General features: G+C 40.3%; 1 protein-coding gene across 1 annotated transcript in view; it reads left to right on the top strand.

Annotated features, from left to right (window-relative positions):
- Aass (aminoadipate-semialdehyde synthase) overlaps window positions 1-15,078 on the top strand; it is a 58,276-nt gene extending 43,198 nt beyond the window's left edge. The window contains exons 18-24 of the mRNA XM_051175756.1: window positions 134-274; window positions 7,428-7,595; window positions 9,683-9,778; window positions 11,062-11,177; window positions 11,726-11,814; window positions 12,589-12,765; window positions 14,902-15,078. Coding sequence (XP_051031713.1) covers window positions 134-274; window positions 7,428-7,595; window positions 9,683-9,778; window positions 11,062-11,177; window positions 11,726-11,814; window positions 12,589-12,765; window positions 14,902-15,020 — 906 coding nt within the window. The 3' untranslated portion in view covers window positions 15,021-15,078. The remainder of the gene's footprint in view (window positions 1-133; window positions 275-7,427; window positions 7,596-9,682; window positions 9,779-11,061; window positions 11,178-11,725; window positions 11,815-12,588; window positions 12,766-14,901) is intronic.
- The last annotated feature ends 1,102 nt before the right edge of the window (window positions 15,079-16,180 follow it).

The raw sequence follows: 16,180 nt of genomic DNA, 5'->3' as shown, positions 1-16,180 counted from the left end.
AAAGCCTCAATTACTTCGAAACTGAAGTAAAGACAGCACATTCACCAGATTTACATCATTAACTCTGATTAGCAAATTACATAATATTTGTTCTTAATAGTGTTGGTCCTTCCTCATTTTTCCTTATTCGTAGATTGAGTCTTACGTTTCCTACTGCGGTGGCCTTCCAGCCCCTGAGTATTCAGACAATCCCTTGAGATACAAATTCAGCTGGAGTCCAGTGGGTGTCTTGATGAACATAACGCAGCCAGCTAGCTACCTGCTCAATGGAAAGGTAAGGGACCATCGTGGGAACCATAGAGACAGACACCTGCAGTGATGGCTGGAGGGACTCTGAACCCTCCCCCCAATAGCAGTGTTGTCCAATAGCAGCTACGCTACCTGATCCCCTGTCTCCTCTGCTATCTCCCAGTGTATGGTTGCCTTTTCCATTTAATGAGGTCACCTTGATTTTTCAACCAATCCTGCGCTCATTCCTCCTTCTTGGCTGCTTCTGAAAATGTGTTTCTTATCTTACCTCCATATACAAATGCTGGTTATCTTTCAAATAATTTCAGTATGACAGGAGCTAAGTTAGGCTTTGAAATAGGCACCAGAGACTGTTACACTAACTGACTGACAGTATCCATTTCGGAGAATCCGTGGCTGCAAAGTGCCCCTCTGCACGGGAGGTTTGGAGCATCAGAGAATGAAGCTGGTATTTCCTCCCCATGTGCTATCTAACAGTACTAGCATCGTTTTCACTATTTCAACATAATGAGATCTAGGCAAGGAGAGGATGGCTAAGGCCACCATCTGAGACTCAACCCTAATTCCAACTAATATAACACTCTTACCATTGTTTTTACATTAATTTATTTACTGTGCGTGTATGTGTGCATGTGCACGTACAAAGGTACGATGCACATCTAGAGGTTCAGAATAACCCATGGGAGCTCATTCTCTCCTACTCCATAGGTTCAAACCCAGATTCTCACACTGCGTAGCCAGTGCCCTTACTAGCTGAGTCATGTTTTTTTTATTTTTTATTTTTTTTTTAAATTTTTTTGTTAGTTTACATATTGATTCCAGTTCCCTCTCCCTCCCTGCCTCCCTCCCTCTTTCCCTCTCTCCCATGCCCCCCAACCACCCTCCCATCTCATCCCCCTCCCACTCCACAGGGAGGATGATGCCTTCCAGGAGGGATCAACAAAATCTGTCAAGTCATTTGGAGTAGGGACTAGGCCCTTCATCCTGCCTCTAGGTTAAGGGAGTATCCCTCCATGGGGAATGTGCTCCCAAAGTCCTTTTGTGCACCAGGGATACATCCTGGTTCCACTGTCAGAGGTCCCTTAGACTGCCCAGGCCTTCTAATTGAGACTCATATTCAGGTGGGTCTGCGTCCGGTCCAATGCATGTTCTTAACTCCTCCAAAGCCATTTCTTCTATCAGATTCCTTTTTTGTGTTAGGGGAGTTAGAAACTGTATTAAATAACTACAATCCAAGGAACAATTTCCAAAGATATAATTTGACACAGAACTACAGACAAGAGATTAATTGCCTAGTGTGTGAAGAGATTGAGGCTGGGAAGTGGAGTGTAACTGAAGAGGATTTGCTGGTCCCTGAAGGAGTGGAATGCAGCAGCTAGGAAGGAGAGCTGTCACTCATGACAGAGCGTGGTTGTAAGGGGGAAGGCAGGCTCGAGTAAGACACACAACACAGCTGCAGTCAGAGAATTCAAGGGGCGCAGGGGGCGTCGGCATTATAGCTGACCATCTTTGTGTATGTGCTTCTAAGTGTAAGGAGGGCCTCGCATTTGGGAAGACAGTGTATCAGGACTTCTGTGAATCACGTATACTAGGGATCTCACTTACCTTGCTGCAGTTTTGGCCCTCAGAATAAGGAATGCATTCGGATTTATATTAAAAGCATTTTTTCCCTAATATTCATAGTATATATTTTCACTTTATTTGTGAATCTAAATATTTTTCAGGACTAAAGATATTTTTCTTAAAGTTTTAAATTATAGGTTGAAGTATGCAGAAATGGTATAAAATGTAACACATTTATTTTTGCAAGGATTATGTCAGTGTGATTAGCATAATGAACACCTGAGACATTTTTGTGGGGGTGTGGTAAGATCATTTGAAAATTCCCTTTTCACATAATATTTAGGGAGAGTGGAATGAGGAAAGATTCTTTAGGGGTTGTAAAATTACTATTAGCTAGGGAGAAGGAGTTCATGCACTAGGGTGAGTGTCGTTAGCAATCAAGTAGTTTGTATTTGACAGGATTTCCTACAAAACAAGAAGAGTGTTTCTATCAGCCTTGGTCACTTATGCCTGAGATATCAGCATGACTCACAGATGTGGCTGCTTTACATTGAATGAATCATAATAAAAGTTTGGAAAGTATGGATTCCTAAACTTCATTCTTGAAGATTTTAGTTTGCTATAGAGAATTTTCTGAGCTCACCTAGTGATTCTTAACAAGCATCTGAACCAGAGAACAAATGATTTAGTAAATCATAGGACCACAGATGTGTCAAGCATTACTAGTGAGCAAGGTGTTTTAGGGGGTTGCTTTAGGATGAGAAAGGCATTGCCTGGTTCTGGTGCACATACTGGCATCTTTAGTGTCTCCAGAGGCCAGGCAAGTCCACCAGGCATCAGGCTCTGCTGTGTGATGGAGCACTTGTCTTGAGGTCCCGTGACTCAGGAAGGTGTAGGCCAGAATCTTAGCCTAGTATCCTACCAATCACACTTCCTTTACAGCCTCATTCTGTCTCCCTTTGTGTGTCAGCAGCCCTGTTCACCTTTCGAAATCTGTCTGGCTCATGTGTGGTATAGAATAATATGTAAAAGCTGGAAAAACGTCTGCTCCCATTGATCATGGTGTTTCCATTCAGGAGGTCATATAAATTATGAGAAAGGCAAGAATTAAAGAGTCTGTCAGTGGCATATACCTTCAGGGACAAGCAAGGCATCAACATAAGAAGCCTGGCTTTGTGCGCTAGCCTTGTCACTAGTTGCTTGTCTGAAAGAAGGATGATAATAGCCACATTGTACCTTCCTTCCTTCCTTCCCTCCCTCCTTCTTTTCTTCCTTCCTTCCCTCCCTCCCTCTCTCTTCTTTCCATCCATCCATCCATTATTTATTTATTTGAGACAGGGTTTATCTGTGTAATAGCCCTAGCTGTCCTGGAATTTGCTTTGTAGACCAGGCTGGCCTCCAGCTCACAGAGACCCACCTGCCTCTGCCTCCTGAGTGCTGGGATCAAAGGCGTGCGCCAGCACTGTATGACACTTTGCAATCTTCTTGTTGTGTGATCTACCTGACAGCCAACTTATTGGCATTCCCTGAGTCTTTGGCAAGTACTAGCTTGGAAAGAGCTCAGTACTCCTGAGAGCACAGGAAAAGCAGTAAGTCACTTATGGCAGCAGAAGTTGTATTTGTTGAATTTGGACGCACGCCCACCCCGTGCCGCCAACTTTTCATTCTGAACTTGCTTTTTAAAATGGAGGGCTTTCTTGCATTTTTCTGACACTGTGAGATTTGAAGAGAAAAACACGATGCTTCTCTTTTCTCTGGGAAAATGATACTTTCTCAAGGTCTTGTTCAGATTTCCTCTTGTAGAGTTTCTTAGCCACTCCAGCCTTTCTTTGTTCACCATTCTTTTGTGTGAACTCAATCAGAGTGTGTGACACTCGGGTACTTGGATTGTCTGTATCTAAGGATTTTCAGTGATTCAAGTCTATAGTTCTGTTCCCCAGTCTTTATTGTTAAACTTCTTAAAAATGTTCTTGCCCTCCTGTCCCCTCTGCTGCCATCCCCTCTGCCACTGTCACCCTCAGCCACAGAGCTGGCCTTACAGAATTTACAGAACAAAAATAATGAAGACCTCTCTGCTTTTGCTTGAAGTTGAAGCCTGAAAATTTTCTAGTAACTAGAAAAGAGCCCGTGAATTACAGTGCAGTGCATTGTGCTGTGTACTTGGGAGTTCTAGTCACTGGTACTGTTCTGACTCCTAGCAAATCTGACTGCCTCCCATGTGTCTGGAGGCAGTGACTAGTCTTCTCTTAGTTCCGTCACTTCAATGATAGTGGCAAGCTTCCTATGAAAAGTGGGAAATTCATACAAGTGGACGTGAACCCCTCCTCCTTTTTAGAAAATCGAGAGTTACTAATTGCTTTCTGTGCCCTTGGTCACTCTAGTATGCCTGTTGGAAGATGCAGTTGTATCAGGAAACTTGATCCTGTACTGCGTCAATATCCTTTTGGAAATACTGCTCCAGAAATAAACAAAACGATGTTCACGTGATACAGTAGAAAGTACACTGGCAGTTGGTCAGGCAGGCAGGCTCAACTCTGCTTCTGCATGACTCATGGCCTGTTTATACATGGGTTAACAGTAAGCACATAAAACACTGAAAGACTGAAGGTCTCAAGTAAATAATAGCCTGTACATTTAACCGTGCTTAATTTCTTAATTAGTTTAGTGATTAATCCCAAAGATTCAAGGAGAAAAAACATTGACCCAAATCATCATGGCTAAATTAATTAAAGCAAGATCTTTTTTAAAAGTCTTGTACATAGGCTACATCCCCCAAAAATGGGTTCAAAAGGTGAGCATTGGATGTAAGGAATACTAAGCTTTTATAGCTCATTTGGAGACAGAAGGTCTCCAAATGGGGAGTTTTTGGGCTAAATAGGCAGGATTATAGGAGCAGGGCATAAATATAACCAGTTAGTCATCACATTCTTTTTAAACAAAGACATGGCTGCAATGTGGTCATAAGATGCTCATAACAACAGGTAGTTTAACAACCATTTGAAACAAAGGATTGCAAGATTGTTATACTTTTTTGGTGGCCATCTCTTGGAACAGGCAGTACAGAGACATTTGTAGTTAAGGTTACAGGTGGGGCATAGCCCAATCATTGAGAAACAGAGATTTAATCATGAACAGGAACAAAAAACTAGTTTTTCTTTACTATAAGGTGGCCTTCAAGCCCAAGATGGAGGCAGGCTGGTTCTTCACTTATTTTTGCATATTTGAGTATTTATTCTAAGATGTATGCCTGCAATTCTCATTGGTTGGGTGATGTGTGTGGAGAAGAGTTGGCCCAAGAAAATCCTGCAACCACAACATGTAATGAGCTGTGCTTCTGTTGGGGGTAGGTCTGGGGCACAAGCATTGTCTGAGCAGAGAGTAACACATTGCCTTTGCAAAATGGATAGATTCATTTTAAGAAATGTCTTCACTGAAATTTGTAGTAGACTATTGAACTAGACAGGGCTTATTTTTGAACCCAGGACACTGGGATTGCCAGGTGTTTATGAAATGGTGAGAAGTGTTACTGTGGAGGGGTTTGATTGGTTCATTTTCTTTGCCAGTTAAGTAATTAAAAGACAGGTAAAACCGCAAGTGCAATAAATAGCAACAGGAAAAAAATCTGAAATGCAATAAACAGAAGCAATAGTGAAGAATGGCTTTTATTAGTGGCGAGGAACCAACACACACAGCTAGGCACAAAGCGAGAAGAACCCTCTGCAAAGTGGATGTGTCTGTGTGTGTGGGACCCTGGCAGTCCCAAATTCATTCTCTTCTTGAGAAGAGGGATTAGTAGAGGGAGGAAAGTTCACCAGGTTTTAAGCTTCCATGTTTTTGTCTCAAGTCAGGTGGGAGATGAAAAAGCCAGCATCCTGGAGAGAGGAAGAAGCCAGCCCTCTTGGAAGTTCAAATCGTTACCACCTGGTTGTGGCCCCTCTCCCTAGCTGTCTGCCTATTTGGGAATCTATCTAACTCTTAGTTCCTCCATACCCATACTGTTAATTTGGGATAAGGTCCATTAATTTCTCTAAGTGAATCTCTAAAAATCAGTTTAAACTACCTGATTTTATGAAACTTGCTGATTGATTTTAAGTTAGTACATAGTCTAGGTTGGTCTTGAACTTTTAGCAGTTCTCTGTTTCAACCCCCAAACCCTGGGATTATAAGACTTTTATGACAATGTCTGGCAAGGGTTTTTCCTTAAAAATTGTCCTGATCTTCATTGGAAGAAACAGGACTTTAGAATTGCTGTAGGTTACAGAAGTGTGATGGGTACAGAGACCCAGCATGTGGCTTCTTTATTAGCCTGTTTTAAAAACTAGAATCCTATTAGAAGAAGTTCAATACGGTCTAAAGAAGGGGCTGCGAGCAAATTAACTGGGAAGCATTCTTCACATTCTTTGGATTCTCTCTGAGAGATTCTAGAAGGTATACTGCAAGTGATCTTTTCAACTGAAAAGACCTTACTGCACCATCCTGTGTATCTTTCAATCATTTCCTTCTGGACCCTTGGCTGTGTGCAAATTAGTTTCCATTTTCTCTCTTACACCTCAATACAGGTGAGCTCATCCACAAATGTATTCTGGGCACCATTGCATTTATCCTATTTTCCTTTGTGAAGAATCCCTGCAAACTCTTGCAACTGCCTCCTGCAGTCTTGGCTTGAGCAGCTTTACAAACACGGTTCAATTGTTTCCAGCAGGACGAAGTCCAGCTTGACAGCAGTCTCAGCCCTAATTTTATCATTTCAGAATGTTTTTCATTATCTCAAGGACAACCACAGACTTTGAGCTGTAAGAGGAAATGTAATACTTTAGTTAAACACCAAACAATGCCTCCTTGCACTTTGAATGTGTGCTGGGGAGGGGTATGGGGCTCTAGGGAATCAGGGCTCAGCTTTTCACAGGCAGAAAGTTGTAGTTGAGCTTCATTGTAGTCTTGGCATTGTCTCTGTTGTGAAGGGAGGTCTTCCTTCTGCTGCCTCTTCAGCATCCCCCCCCCCCCGCCCACAACATGCGCTTCAAGTTTTCTGCAGTTGCTGGTGATGGCTGAACATTCAGCAAATGTTTGCTCAATGAACAAAGAGTGAACAGAAGATGCAAATTACATCCTATTAATTGTCCTCCTTATTCTCTCTATAATTTATATCATCTCTGGGACTTACATAGTGAGTATTCAATAAATGATAGTTGGGTGAATGAAAAGTGTAAGTCTAGTGCCTGATATATTCAGAAGAGAAGTGAGAATAAAGAAAAGAATATTGCCATTGCTATCAGAGCATACAAGCCATTGAATGCACTCTTGAGGCTATTTTCTTACAAAAAGGCAAAGCAAACAAAACAACCCCTAATGCAGCATGATATTATTTTAACCAGGGACAAGAGTCAACTGAAAAAAAGACTTTAGTTTAGAAAATAAAATGTGTTAGGATTTGAAAGTTTTGGGGAAAGCCTGGCAAGTTATTCCAAGGACAGCTTGGCTAATAGCATGCTGAGAATCAATCATGTTTCATTAACTTTTTCAAAGCTCTGGTAGTTTTGTTTATATAATTAATGCAGATAACCCCAGAAGAAACAAACTGTTGTAGGTCCCAGCTATTTTTCAATCTTCCTCAGGTTGTGAATGTGACAGGGGGAGTCTCTTTTCTGGACTCTGTCACACCCATGGATTACTTCCCGGGCCTGAACTTGGAAGGGTATCCTAACAGAGACAGTACAAGATATGCTGAAATTTATGGGATTCCATCTGCCCACACAGTGTTGAGGGGAACACTGAGATATAAGGTAAGTGCTATATTTTAAAACAATTTATTGTTTTGATAGATTGGTAGTAGTGTATATGCTTATTTTTCTTCTAATAATTAAAATGAGAAACCAATTATTAAGTTAGTTAGTTGACAATTTCGTACTATTATACAATGCATTCTAGTTACTCTTTCTCCTACAACCTCTTGTTACCCCCTTCCCCTCCCCACCTACCTACCCCTTTCCCTTCCAAAGGTTTTGTTGTATGACCTGTTTGGTTTGATCAGGGCTATTTGTCTGATCATTGAATTGGTGCTATCCCTTAGGGAGTCTGGCAGGGTTACCACTGGTACAAACTGAAGGTAATGAACTCACCCTTTTCTTGACTCTACCCATTGGAAATTGTTAAACAATGTGGGGCTGAGCCCCCTCAGTTCCTCCTCCACCCTTGCTTGGTTGCTGATGCTTCTACACTATAGTCATCCACAGCTGTTGAGAGTTCATAATTGCAATGTCTGTGTATTGTCTAGAATGTGACATTTCTCTTCCCTTCTCCCAGTCCTCCAGCTCGCATAGTCTTTCTGCTCTTTCTGCTGTAATGTTCCATGAAATGGCATAAATGTCTTGTTTTGGGCTGCTCACTCAACTGCTGTTTATTCTCTGTCTGTAATGAGTACTGTTTTTCCGCCTGCCGCCGCTGGTCTTGTCCCGCCACCACGCCGCCAGCCCCAAATAATACACAGAGACTCTGTATTTGATACAATACTGTTGGCCCGGTTACTTGTTTCTTATCGGCTAGCTCTGCCTTTAATTATTAACCCATTTCTGCTGATCTATGTATTTCTCTTACCAGGGAGCTGGCGGCATACTGCTTTCTCCAGACTCTCCATCTTGACTCCTCCTTCCTACTTCCTATTTCCTCCTTGTCTCCTAGTCCCTCCTATCTTCCTTTCCTATTGGCCAACAGTGCTTTATTATTAACCAGTATGAGAAACATATACAGAATGACATCTCCCATCATCTGTCCACTGTGCAGCTATGACATTCTGTCTCCAACATAGTCTACTGGTTAAATAAAAAATCATTTTAGTGAAGTTTTAGGAAACCCAATTCAAAATAGTGAATTTAATGACCAGGATTGGGAGCAGGTAGGAGGCCAGATTTAGGTATAGCTGGACTTGAGCACTGAATTTCTTTGTCTTGTAAGATTACATTGGTCTCAGGTTCCTGTAGTACCAAGTTGGTTCCAGCTTCCTGTTATGGTCTGTTAGGTTCAAATCCACTGTGAGTGACAAATTGACCCCTTCCTCTAAGAGCTAAACATATAAAATTTGTCTTGTTAGCTGTGATCTATTTTTTGAGGTTCATGTCCTCTATGTCTCCAGAGTTTACGACGAGGTTAGCATTATTTGAAACATATGAACTAAGGCTAGGGGAAGTGACAGAGTTAGATGGACTTCCTGAAAGCAAATCTAAAATGCTTTCTTAACCACAAAATAGGGACTTCAATTGATCACACTCGAGATGTTGTAAGTGTATGTTCAAAATGAGAACCAGGTAACAACAGAGTCTTAGCATGGCATCCTGCCCCATATTCTACACATACCTAGATCTTCACTGTAGGATGCATTCTCTGCCTTTGGGGAGGATGGACCATTGACCCTTCCATCACAAGAAAGCAAAACAAGACAGAAGCTAAGCTGATAGAGTGTTTTCCTAGAGTACACGGGCCCTGGATGTGATCCTTAGCACTTAAAAAGAAAACAAAGCATCATACAAAAGAAAGATTAAAATCTAACTGTCCTGTTAAATACTATTCTGTTAAACTGCATTTTATATAATTCACCAGGAAACTAATCCTTATGCTGCCAGAACACACCATACAACACAGCACTGAGAAAATGAAAAAGGACCCATTTACAGAGTCTTCTATGTAAACTAGCTGAATTATGACACAGTTAACATTGACTCCTGATCAGCAATGAAGATTATTTTCAAATAAATTATAAAGATAAAACCCTCTTTAATTAGTTGTAAAGGTAGATCCTGCTTCAAAAAAAAATCTAAAAATTCATTTGTCTTTAAAGGGATAATATTCATTTGCTGCTCATTAATTCTTGCCTTAGGGCTATTCCAAAGCTCTGAATGGATTTGTAAAGCTGGGTCTCATCAACAGAGAAGCATATCCTGCTCTTCAACCTGAGGCCAACCCTCTTACCTGGGTGAGTATCTCTAGAATTCTGTGCTGTCTGTTGCACACACCTTCTGAGGTGGTCCAGTGTGAGCTCGGCTTTGTACAGAACTCAGAATAATTCCAGAGTGTTCCTTTAGTAGCTGATGTACAATGATGAGTCCTTGGAACATCTCCTCCACTTCTGTACTTGGGGAGGATGGGGAAGTTGATGGGTTAATGTGCCTGGCCTGCTCTTGCACGCATGCCACGGGCTCTTGTACCTGAGCCCAGGAAGGAGATGTGTTCACTCTTTGTTTTATACTCTGGAATTTTCCAATTGTCATTTGGACCCATTGAGTGTGACATTTGGGAGGATGTTTGTGTAAATCTTACCAGTCCTCTCACTGATCATGAGTAATAAGTTTATTACTTAGTTTTAGGCATTTCGGTGTCATCCCCAAATCCTGGTGTCTCAAAGTTAGATGGGAATTTAGGACTTGTTGCTGAGTGTTAAGTAGAGCTCCACTAGTGGCTGGTATTTAACTGCTAGAGGTTCTGTTGGGCTCTCCCAGGATGCTGTTAGTTATTGTGTAGAACACAAGTGACGGGTTGAACATCAGATTATAAACATTTTAGACTTTTTGGGCCAAGCATTCTCTGCAGAGCACTTTAGGACTGCCATAGACAATGCCTATGCACATAGTTGGGTACAACTCCAGTAAACTTCTGTTTCCTAAAAGCAAGGAGTGAGCCACCCTGGGTCTGGTAACCAATTGGTTGATTTCTGATATAGAGCCTAGCTTCCTTCCAGGACCCTGGAAAAAGTTTTATTTAGAAAGAAGAAAAATCTATGGGTACTCTTTTAAGTGTTCTTTTGAAATTTGATTCCCTGTGAGGTCTTTCTCATCTATTGAAGCTACAAAAGAACTCTGGTTGCCACTGGCAACCACAGCAGCAAGTCTCTTGTACTTTAACCTGCTACAGATTGATTGCTACGAGACATGTGAGGGATGTGTGTATGGGAGGGAGTATGGGTGAAAAAGTGATGAGGAAGACACATGACCAGGAAGCGTTTTAGTATTTCCCCTTTTTAGCATTTAGTTTTTATTGTTAAACGTTGTTCTGGAATCCCATGCATTTGTGATGTATAGACATACATATGTATTTATTAATACACATGTATAATTTATGTTTTAATTTTCTACTTCAGTTTTTTACTAACACACTTTGAGGCTCAGGTGATATCTGATGTCTTGATAGACTTGATTTCTCTGATAAGTCATGTTTTACTACTTAGGGACTTAGACTTTCCATGTTTCTTTTCCCAATCAGAAACAGCTCCTGTGTGACCTAGTTGGGATTTCCCGCTCTTCTTCATGTGAGAAACTTAAGGAAGCTGTCTTCACAAAGCTGGGAGGGGACAGTACCCAACTTGAGGCTACTGAATGGTAAGTATCCATCTTTTGCTTTAGATCAAAACACATTGGACCAATGATTCATGACTTAGTATTTGAATTTGATTAATTAGCTGTTTGTTAGTTAATTAATGCTCATTAGTTGGCCTTAGAGAGATTATAATATATTGTGCTTAAAAAAAAAGTAGCTAAGTGAAGAAACTTGATGGTAATTATGACCTAGAAAATGTTTATTTGGAAACATTTTCTCATTCTATTTCTTGGACAAAGTGGGATTTCTCTGAGTATTTCCTTAGTAACTGAAGAATATTTATTATGTGGCTATAGTATAATATTCATTAATGTGAGAAAACTAATCTGTAAATTAGCTCTTAGAATGTCATAAAACATGAACTTGCAATACATCCTCTCTGGTCTGCTCTTTGAAGCAATGTCTCAGGGAAGCCAAGGAGATCCCTGAAGCTAAAGCTTTCCCGTTATTATCATTTCTTGGCTTAGGTGAATTTTATAACTTGTGAGTTGACTCCTAAGAGAAGAATATACATAGGTTGTGAACTAACAGCAACACTTGTGCTTTTCAGGTTGGGTTTACTAGGGGATGAGCAAGTCCCTCAGGCAGAGTCCATAGTGGATGCGTTCTCTAAGCACTTGGTCTCAAAACTCTCCTATGGTAGGTCATGGGTTTTCATTGCTGAAGAAGATCACAAGACAGTTTCCCCAAAGACTGATTTCGAGAGCAGCAGCCATGCAATAGGAAGGGAGGCATTTGAGAGGAGGGAAAGGGCACTGGTCTGAGGCAATAATAGAAAAATTGCTATGAAATGAATTCTGGAACTACAGGAAGGAACAAAGGAACAAAAGAGTTTTATATTTAATGTATTAGGTAAATATCAAAGCACCAACCAGACTACTTGATACTGAGAAAGAAACATGGTGCAAGTTTTAATTTCTTTGAAGTTTTCACTGATCTTTGGGTAAAAGCTGATGTGGGGTGTCCTTCTATATGCTGCAAAAATGTGTTGCTTTTATTGATTGATGAATAAAGTTGTTTTGGCCAATGGCCAAGCAGAATATAGCTAGGCAGGAAATCCAAATGAAGATAAGGAGAGAAAGAAGCTGGAGTCACCATAGAAATAAGATCCCAGAACATTACCAGTAAGCCACAGCCATGTGGTGATACACAGATTAGTAAATATGGGTTCATCTAATTGTGAGAGCTATGTGAGAGTAATATGCCTGAGCCATTGGGCAAATCAGCTTTATCAACTAAAGAAAGCAACACATTCGCAGCATACAGAAAAACATTCCCTATCAAAAAACATTCTAAATAGTTACCCAATGATCATATGTAAGTGGATGGGAAACTTGAGAGAAGGGCAGAAAGGTAAAATACAATAATAGTTAAGCTATGATGATGGTTTAGAATGTTTGCATTTATATTAAGGCCCTGAAGAAAAAGATATGATTGTGATGAGAGACAGCTTTGGTATCAGACATCCTTCTGGACATTTAGAAAATAAAGTCATCGATCTTGTGGTTTATGGAGACTTCAATGGTTTTTCTGCAATGGCTAAAACTGTTGGGTTACCGACAGCCATGGCAGCCAAAATGTTACTTGATGGTAAGTTACATTTTCTTCCTGAGTCTGTTTTCTCTTTACCTTCAAGTCAACCAGTACCTGGACAGCAACTACTTTGCTTTATTGAAAATGAGTGATCTTAGAGGATACCTGGAGGGAAACCACATTATGGTGAGGGATGAGCATAAGCCCTGGCATGAATCCGAATTTTTATCCACCTCAATCACAGAACCTCAGAATGATGGAATTGATGTAGCTTAACACTTGTGGGCCAAGATCTCCTCATATACTGACAGTGGACATTCAGGCTTTTATGATAGTGTCCTCAACCCCTTTGCTCTTAAGATCCTCCCTTTTTATTTTTATTTTTAGTGATCAGTTGCTCTCACTTTAGCGAGCAGAGGGGATTCATATGTAGATCATCAGGGTTATAGACTGTAGTGTATCAATTCTTATATCAACATTCTACTTACACTGAACAAATATTTCAGATGTGTTCCTTGACTTACAGTGGTATTTTCATTGTGAATAGTTATTGTAAGTTTAAAGACATGCTAAGGGAAGATATATTAAATAGAACTGGAAGACTGAAAAGGATAGTTCAGTAAAGCAGGGCCCTGTAGAGTATCAGCTGCTTCCCTTAGAAGACTTCTGGTTGATTGTTATCTGTGACTCCCTGTCACTTCCCAGCACTGTGGCACACTGCCATAAAGCATATCACTAGCTTGTAGAAAGCCCAAATTCTTAGAAAAATTGTGTAATGTTTTTGCACCACTAGCAAAGTTGCAATCCATGATGCCCAACTTTTCTATTTTTTCCTTTATTCTTCTCTCATACAATACATCCTGACTGTAGCTTCCCCTACCCCTACTCCTTCCAGTCACCCCATCCCCTATCTTCCCTCCTTCCCAGATCCATTCCTCCTTTTCATTTCAGAAAGGAGCAGCCCTTCCAGGGATATCAACCCAACACAGAATAGCAAGGTGCAGTATGACTAGACACAAACCCTCATATCAAGGCTGGATGAGGCAACCTAGGAAGAGAAAAAGGGTGTCCCAAGTAGGCATGGAGTCAGGAACTACCCTGTTTCCACTGTTAGGATCCCAAAAGAATAGGAAGCTACACGTCTATAACATAAATGCAGAGGACCTAGCATCAAGCCATGCAGGCTCCCGGATTGTCACTTCAGTCTCTGTGAGCCCCTATGAGCCCTTCCTAATTGATTCTGCATTCTGATCATGGCCTTAACTCTTCTGGCTCCTAAAATCCCTTCCCTCCCCTCTCCCTTCAGGGTTCTTCAAGCTCTGCCTTGTGTTTGGCTGTGGGTCTTTGTGTCTGTTCCCATCAGTTGCTGGGTGAAGCCTCTTTGAGACAATTGAGCTAGGCACCAATTTATGATTATAGCACAATATCATTAGGAACCATTCCATTGATATATATATATATATATATATATATATATATATATATATATATAAATTTTTTTTTTTTGCCAGTTTTGTTTTGTTCTATCCTAGTCTCTGGGATACCCAGCTTGTGGTTCTTGGTCACCCAGGCAGTGTTGGGCATGGGCTCCCTCTCATAGTGTGGGCCTCAAATTAAACCAGTTGTTGACTGGCCACTCTCACAAGATCTCTGCTACCTTTACCTCAGCACATCCTTCATCAGAATGAATTGTAGGTGAAAGGTTTTGTGGCTGGGCTTGTGTCCCAGTTCCTCCACTGGAAGCCTTGCTGGGTTAGAGAATAAGACTGGTTCAGGCTCCACATCCTCCATAACTAGGAGGGTTACCACCATAGATTTCATTCCAGGGAGCTCCCACTGTGTCAGTTTTCCACATTGTCTCCCAAATGCCCACCCACCCGCCTCCCAGTCATTTCTCCCTCCCCACCCCTTCCTACCTGTTCCTTCCTGTTCCCATCTCCACCCACTCACAAAATCTATTCTATTTTCCATTCCCAGAGAGATCGTGTGTGCCCCTTGAGCCCTCCTTGTTATTTAGCCTCTCAGGATCTAACTTGGGATGATCTGTAAAGGATTTCAAATTTTAGTAACATATAGATTGAATAGCTTTGCTCTGGAATACAATGCCATTTGGCCCTGGTGTTGGACTGTTGACATGGAATTGGACCTTTAACATCACATTTAAATTGAAATTGTTGTTTTTCTTCTTTTTAGGTGAAATTGAAGCCAAAGGTCTAATGGGGCCATTTACAAAGGAGATTTATGGGCCAATATTGGAGCGGATTAAAGCAGAAGGCATTGTGTTTCATACACAGAGCACAATCAAGCTATAAAGTGGGCATTTATTTTCCTAGGCATTACAGCTCTCAGCTTGTGTCTGAAAAAGATGCTTGGTGATGTGCTAAAGCTTGATGTTTTATGTTTTGAGCACAACTTACTCAACACATGTAGCTTATGTTTTGTGTAAGATAATGCAACAACGTTTTTTAAAACTCAAACCTCTATTTTAGTAAAACGTTTGGAGTAGAAGATGTCAGTCATTACCGAGACCTTTAACAAGTTCATTGTGTATTTTTGTGTGTATGTAAAAGCGATGATAATCATAGTTTGTTAATTTATTGTGCTTCCCTTTTTTTCTTATAAAAACGTATCATCAACAAATTTTTTTCCAGAAAAAATTTCATGTAGTTGCATTTTTTTAGTTTTCAAATTAATTTTGCTAGATACCATTAGACTGATGTATCCACAAACATCTACAACACTACTGTTTCATGCCTATTATAAAGTTACAAGCCCTTTAGTAAATTTTTTAAAAAATCATTTTTTTGAATTTTTGGAAAAGAGAATTGATATAATAAATTCATTATCTTTTTATTAGAAGCAGAGGAAGTGTTTGAAAAACTCTAGTACCAAAAGGACTTTGGGAGCCCATTCCCTATGGAGGGATACTCTCTCAGCCTAGATACATGGAGTAGGGCCTAGGCCCTGCCCCAAATGATGTTGACAGACTTTGTTGATCCATACAGAGAAATTCTGTCTTGAAAAACAAAACAAACAAAAAAGATAATGCATGTAATGTAGACACAAAGATGATGAGATATTGAAAGCATCATTGCAGGATAACCAATAACAATGGAAAACAATTCTTATAAAAAAAAAACCTGTTCTTGGATATTTATAGCAACATTATTTTTACTATCACTACTGTTAAACAACTGAATAAATTAAATGTGAAATATCCACATGATAGTAAGAAATGAATAGTTTCATTTTGTGACATCAAAAAAGTATATAATTTTTATATAGAGAATATCTATATAGTGAATATCTACCTAGTGCTGGGAGAATTGACAAGAAAACAGAATGACTGTTATGCCTTTTTAACAATGGCACAACTCTGATATACTAAATGTCACAGAATTTTACAGTTTGAGTGTGTGGACTATAATGTATACACATATATTTATACACACATGTATATCTGCATATACAT

Source organism: Phodopus roborovskii, unplaced genomic scaffold, assembly GCF_943737965.1.
Source record: "Phodopus roborovskii unplaced genomic scaffold, PHOROB, whole genome shotgun sequence".
NCBI classification, from domain to species: domain Eukaryota; kingdom Metazoa; phylum Chordata; class Mammalia; order Rodentia; family Cricetidae; genus Phodopus; species Phodopus roborovskii.
Note: the sequence above shows the minus strand (reverse complement) of the source record. Positions and strands in the feature narration are given on the sequence as shown.